Here is a 6518-nt window from a genome sequence, read left to right as displayed (position 1 = left end):
TTGTTCTTGTGCTTTTCAGCTTGTTTCTCTCCCCGCTGGCTGGCAGAAAAAGCTCCAGTATGAGCTGATGCTGCTCCAAACCTAAGAGGTCGGCGACAGCTCTTTTGCACGGCTGGAGCAGCCCTCAGTGTCAGGAGCTTCCCTTTGCAGCAGGCACCAGCAGCGCCGCTCTTATGAACCCAATTCCACCACACAGCTGCTTCCAGGATGTTTTTCTGCACAGCCAGAGCATTTGTTGTTCCAGAAGAGCTCAGGAACCTGCGTCCAAACTCACGCATTTCGTCAAGCGCAGCTTTCCTCTAACAGGAGCCTCTAAATAGGTCACACAAATAGGAAGGAATGAAGACAGCGCTGCTCCTAGTCCAAAGCCCAGCACTGACTCACAGAAATCAAATGGCTTCCCTGAGGCTACCGGGGACTCCGTGCGGAACGAGGGCCGCCCTCCCCGCGTGGCAGAGGCAGCGTTCCTGGGGATGATTTGTTCTCTGGCTCCTCAGGCTGACGTGATCCAGCGCTAACACCCACCTATGTGCTTGTGCAGCTGCTGCAGAACACATTTTTCTCCCCCTGCTGAATCACCGGGTGGAGAAGGAGTGGGATCACCTCCTGGAACTGGGTTAAAAAGAGACCAAAAAAGGAGAAAGCGGCAAGAAAATGTGGCAAGCTCATTTACCCTATCTAAAATGAGATAATTTGTCTGCAGGCTCCCTCGTCCAGCTCAGAGCCCATCCCTCAGACAAAAGCTTGCAGAAAACACTCTCATTTCAGGATCTGGCAACAAGAGCTCATCGCGATGCACTCACACACCTGTAGCCTTCTCCCTGACCAGAATGTATCTTCCATCACCAGGAAGGCCAAGAACCAGAGGCTTACCACACGTCACAGCTAACCATGCTGCCGCTTCCACCTGCAGGAATGCTGCAGAGCATGGCAGCACCAGCTCTAAGGCTGGCTGCTGGGCACACTTCCCCCGGAGCCGAGGCTCAGGTTCCCATTCCCAGTGCTGAGGGTGACGGCAGAGGGGCCAAAGGGATCCCAGCCACTGAGGTTCTCCACGAGCACTGACCCAGCAGTGCTGGGTTGCAGCAAGGGCCAAATTCTCAGCTCCACCAAGGCCTTTTCAGAGCTCGGGGCATATTAAAAGCTTTCCAAGAGGACGTCGTTACGATTTACAGCATCACCTGTGTGATGCAGCAAGGTGGGCCCAGACGTGAGCTCACCTCTTTCCCCCTGAGAAAAATCAGTGCGGCCAATGACCGACAGGCTCAAATATCTGCAGAAGCTTTGCAAGTCAGATGCCAGTGCGTAAGAGCAGGGGTAGGTGTACACACGTGCCTCTGATCGTGCACGAGCTGAACCCAGCCGAAAAGCTTCAGGAGCTGGGTGATGCATCGTTGAGGCAGGGACGGAAGCGTGCAGATTTCTTTGATGGCCCGCTTTGAGACGCGGGATGCCTACGTTCCAGGAACAAGGAACTTGTTCACCAATCCAACAGCGAAGCAAGCGTTGAGGGAAGAGAGGCTGAATCCTTAACTCAGCAGTTCTTAAACAGTCCACCTACAGACAATTACTGCAGCGCCAGCCCGGAGAAAGAAGCAGAAGTTTCCTTGCCAACACGCTGGGGGGACTTTTGGAGAAAGGCTTGGCATCATTTCACTGACCTTGGAGCAAAGGCACAGCAATCAAGCTTAGGGTTTCTTTCCACTCTTCCTGACTTTACAGATGGCCTCAGGCAAGGCACTGCCCACTGCTGCTCTGCGTGCAGAACTAGAAAAGCACCCTGCAGAATACAGGACAAGGCCTAAGCCATTTAGGCTTGCAACAAAGAACGCTAAGGTTGCAGCAAGGGCCAAATTCTCAGCTCCACCAAGGCCTTTTCAGAGCTCAGAGCATATTAAAAGCTTTCCAAGAGGACGTCGTTACGATTTACAGCCACTTTAAGCACGCTTACTCTGCCACAGTGGTGTAAAGGGATCTCTGGATAGAACGAGAAGAGTATCTTAACGTTTATTGGTCTATAAAATATTTGCTTAATTCTCTAAGGACAGCACACGCTAAATTAAGAAGGGATATCAGTGTAGATCACAGCACCGTGCTCAACATCCTTCTTCAAATTATGCTTGGAGCATCTCACACGCAGCGCAGCCCTTTATTAAAGATAAACACCCATTTATAACAACCCCACATATACAATGCAGGTTCATTTTGCCCTCAAAGAGAGCTTTGTAAAAGTCAATTACTTAACATTAACGTTATCTCTGAGAATGGGCTGCCTGCTCTGCCAGCAGCACACTCCTCTTCCACCAAGGTCACAGAGGGACCTGCTGGATACGTTATGTGTACACGAAAGGGATTCACACCAATTACAGTTTTAGGGAACTGAAAACTAGATCCTAACCGCCTAAATATGCCATAGCTGTTGGCCAGAGCCTGTGCCAGAAATGCAGCAATCCAATACCCAGCCTGAACTCTGCTGAGATGCAGATAAGCGTGCTTCAATTTGCATCAGCTGCACCACGCACAAACAGCAACGCTGCCGAAACAAGATCACTTGGATCAAGTGTTCATTTCCAAAACATGAGAATATTTATTACAGGAACACCTGAGCAGGACAGGGCTAAAATTTGAGATTAAGAATCTACGTTCTCCCTGCAGGAATAATAGTTTTGTAGGTATGTGCACTACGACAGAAGTAAAAGAAGATGTAAAGGCTTCTGAGCTCCTGCCTGGTGCCCCCACCCTGCCCAGCCATCCTGGTAACACGTACTAGGCTCCTCCCTGCCAGCATGGAGGTCCCATTCATTCACCAGCCCAATCTTATTTACAGATCACCTAGCAACTATTCAGGAGGAAAACAGCACGTTGGAAAACAAATCCGTCCGCACTCGCGAGGTGGTTCCTCTCCAGGCACACACAAAGCCAGCAGACGAGTTCTCCTGCATTGAATTAGCAAGCATATAAAATGCATCATCCATCTCAAACGTTTGGAATCACTTCTAATATCCGTCCACGATGATTCGCTGCTCTCTGCATTATGCAGTCATTTCTTTCCTGCCTCCCTTCTCGCAGTAGGGCTGATGGGACAGCACGGGGCATGGGGAAGCTTAGCTGGTGAGATAATGCAACTTGGTTTTTTTTTTAGTATTACCATTCAGCTGCATGAGCGATGACAACACACACAATTTACATTCTGTGTCTGCAGGCAAAGTGAAGCAGAATCTTGCTCAACTCTTGCGCCACGCTATAAAAAGGGATGAAATAAAATCTATCACAGATACACATCCTTGCTCAGTTCTTTGCAGCCTACGGCACATATGCCAGCATATTCCAGTCGGCGCTGCTGTGAACTGCCACCACTGCGCTGCACTGGCATGGAAAATAAATAATTTGGGAGGGTAAATTGCTTACCAGCCTGCTCCAGTGCCACCAGCATCGACTGCTCAATGAGGTCTCGCTCGATGAAGCTGCGGAACTCCTCTGTGTACACCGTGAGGTCGGGCAGCTGGAAGGTGGAGATGGGCATCTCCAGCAGGTGCTCACTGCTGCCGTTGCTGGAGACGTGGGAGCGGGCCAGGGAGACAATGGTGGAGCTGGCGTGGGAAATGCCTCGAGACAGGCGTTTTTCTGGGAAGGGAAGGCAAATGAAACACCATTTGAATGGTGCAGAAGCAGCAAACCTCACCAAAGCCATTCTTAAAATCGCTGCCTTCAGTTTGTATCTTTTGGTTGCCGAAAGCTGAATTGCTCTAACGCATCTCCAACTCAGAAATAGGGAAGTCATCCTGCCCTGTACTCGGCCCTGGTGAGGCCTCACCTCCAGTTCTGTGTTCAGGTTTGGGCACCTCGGTGCAGGATGGACGTGGAGGGGCTGCAGCAGGGCCAGAGAAGGGCAGCGAGGCTGGGGAAGAGCTTGGAGAATGTGGGCTGTGGGGAGAGACTGAAGGAGCCGGGGCTGTTTGGTCAGGGGAAGAGGAGGCTGAGGGGAGACCTCACTGCTCTCTGCCCATCCCTGAAAGGTGGGTGACTGCAGCACAGCGGGGCTGTCTCTTCTCACTGGTGACAGGACGAGGGGGAATGGCCTCGATTTGCACCAGGGTAAGTTTAGACTGGACATCAGGAAAGACTTCTATACAGAAAGGGTTGTTAAGCACTGGAACAGGCTCCCCAGGAGGTGGTTGAGTCACCGCCCCTGGATGTGTTTTAACAACCGTTTGGATGTGGTGCTCAGGGACACGATTTAGCAGAGGGTCGTTAGTTAGGGTAGGATGGTTAGGCTGCGGTTGGACTTGATGATCTTTAAGGTGTTTTTATGATCTTTTTCCAACCTGAGCAATTGGGGGTTGGTCTCGATGATCTCTAGAGGTCCCTTCCAACCCCTACAATTCTGTGATTCTGTAATTCTATGATTCTGTGATTGCTCCACGTGGCTTTCTGATGGCTCTTACCCTGCACAATGTCATCCTGCCGCTGCAGCGGTGGTCGCCCGGGCCGGGCTGCCTCCTTCTCCGGGGGTTTGTAGCTGCGTCCCTCGTTGAAGGAGTGTGGCAAATTCCCTGCGTGCACCTGCCGCAGCTGCTCGAAGTCACTCAGTGCTGCACTCAGATCCCAGTTTTTACCTGGATTAGAAGGCATCGAAAGTGGTCACCATCATGCGGGAGAAATGCCAAGTCAGCACCTACGACACCCGCCTGGAAAGCAACACTAGGCTATCTACCCATGGCATTCGGAGCTATGTTCCTGCCCAGGATTTGGATTTGAAGAAACGTTACCATGAAAAGAAGTGCCCAACACATCAGGCTTACTGCTCGTGGTCACGCAGGTGGCTCACACGTTCCCTGCGTGCAGTAGACAGGCACAGGGCTTAGAGGGAGCTGCTGCTCCTGCTTGCCGCACGACCTCCCCAAAGCTCCCAAAACCACGAGTTTTGCCAGAACGACATTTCTGACTGTAAAACGAAGGGCAGGGTCACCATACCAGCATACACGCTGAACACAGAGCATGGGAGTGAAGACAAACAAACAGCATTTTGCCCTTAGGAAAGGGAAATGGAAGGTCAGGCTGCGTTACGTCCACCAGCATGTAGGCAAGCCAAGTGCTTCAGGTCAGAGCCAGAGCTTTGTTTTCTAAGCCTCCCCAAGATGAAGCTAATCCATTGTGATGCATACACCACTCCTTCGCTGACAAAGTTTAGCAGCCTGCAGCTCTCATCCCTCACATTACTGCAGGATAACACTCCACCGGAAAACACGAACAGTGAAGCGGGACTTTAAAAGCTGATGGTTTCTAACACAACTTTTTTCAGGTTCTGAGCATGGTTTTTAAGGGGTTCGACTCTTTCTGAGCAGACACCCAAAATATAAAAGCAAGGAAAACGCCAGCCAGCCTAGGCAGCAGCTCCGTCACTTTCCAGCAGGCTGCAGCCATTACCAGCCAGATAAATTATTCATCAAAACAGATTTAACTTAGAGTTGGGGGAATCCTTAAAGCAATTCCTCTTCCTGCTAACACGACCCAGCAAGCTGAAAGAGTATATGTTAATACACTGAAGTCCTCCAGTATGCAATAAATTGACCTTTCAGAAGCCACTGTCTTCCACAGGCTTTAATATATAGCAAAAAAAAAAGAGTCTACCATATGGCTTACATTAGAGAAAATTGTGATTTTTATGAACACTGTTAGTCTAAGCTCTTAAATTAGCAAGTTAGCAGACACTGTAGAAAGAAAGCCAACTTTATATATAGTAACTCCACTACAGGAAAGATATTTAAACTGCCAATTGGTTTATATGATAGCTCACGGATAGTACAAGAAGCATTATGTCTAGTTCCCAAACGGAAATATGCTTTTTAAGTATTCAAATTCTTCTGAGAGATGTAATTTGCAGTGTTTAATGACTGACTCCAAGCGGAAAGTTATTTTAAGGTTTACCTTTTGAGGTTTTTTTCCTGTTTCGTTCCTTAAATGAGCCAACAAATCAGTATCGAAGAATGAGAATGATCCACCTGATTAAAATTAGAGCTGCTGGCTCATCATTACCTGCTTCAATGCAAAAGCAACAGGAGGATGCTCTAATACTGACCCAGCACAGCTGTATTTACCAGCTGCTGCTTCAGAAATGAAAACCCTTTGGAGGGTCTATATGTAAATGATGGAAAAGTCTCTGCCTTCCCCTGTTTCCGCTTGTGGAGATGTCAGCTCCACAAAGGCTGTGGGAAAAAACACAGCGACTTGGCAACGTGTTATGAAAACGAGGTAAAACTGCTGTTGTCAAAATAAATCAACTCATGTGCCAAAGCGAGAGACACAAAAATTGGAGGAATACCTGCATTAACCTTTTCTGTCACAAACATAAATACTGGTTTTGAAAGACAGCATTAGAATCCCGACGTGAAACCAAGAAACCTAAAACCAGAGCATCAACGCACCACAAAACCCACAGCCCTCCAGACTTCTGCTCAGGCAGCTCTTCACCATCAGTGGGCTGTGAGATACCATGAGTGCTGCGAGCAAGAGGGCCG

General features: G+C 49.2%; 1 protein-coding gene across 2 annotated transcripts; it reads right to left on the bottom strand.

Annotated features, from left to right (window-relative positions):
• Window positions 1-296: 296 nt before the first annotated feature.
• On the bottom strand, window positions 297-4654 carry LOC104914394 (OTU domain-containing protein 7B-like). 2 transcript variants are annotated; one of them, XM_010723826.3, is made up of 3 exons: window positions 4446-4654; window positions 3409-3624; window positions 297-606 (listed from the first exon to the last, which is right to left on the bottom strand). In XM_010723826.3, the coding sequence occupies exons 1-3, from the start codon at window positions 4630-4632 to the stop codon at window positions 515-517; spliced, it is 495 nt and encodes a 164-aa protein (XP_010722128.1). In that variant the 5' UTR covers window positions 4633-4654; the 3' UTR covers window positions 297-514. The 2 variants fall into 2 exon arrangements, with proteins under 2 accessions (XP_010722128.1, XP_010722129.1); XM_010723827.3 differs by lacking the exon at window positions 297-606 and adding an exon at window positions 2449-3241 and having other exon boundaries at window positions 4446-4650.
• Window positions 4655-6518: the final 1864 nt, after the last annotated feature.

The sequence above is a fragment of the Meleagris gallopavo genome, chromosome 27 (genome assembly GCF_000146605.3).
Source record: "Meleagris gallopavo isolate NT-WF06-2002-E0010 breed Aviagen turkey brand Nicholas breeding stock chromosome 27, Turkey_5.1, whole genome shotgun sequence".
In the NCBI taxonomy this organism is placed as follows: Eukaryota; Metazoa; Chordata; class Aves; order Galliformes; family Phasianidae; genus Meleagris; species Meleagris gallopavo.
The sequence above is the reverse complement of the archived record's forward strand: the minus strand, read 5'-3'. Positions and strand labels throughout refer to the sequence as shown.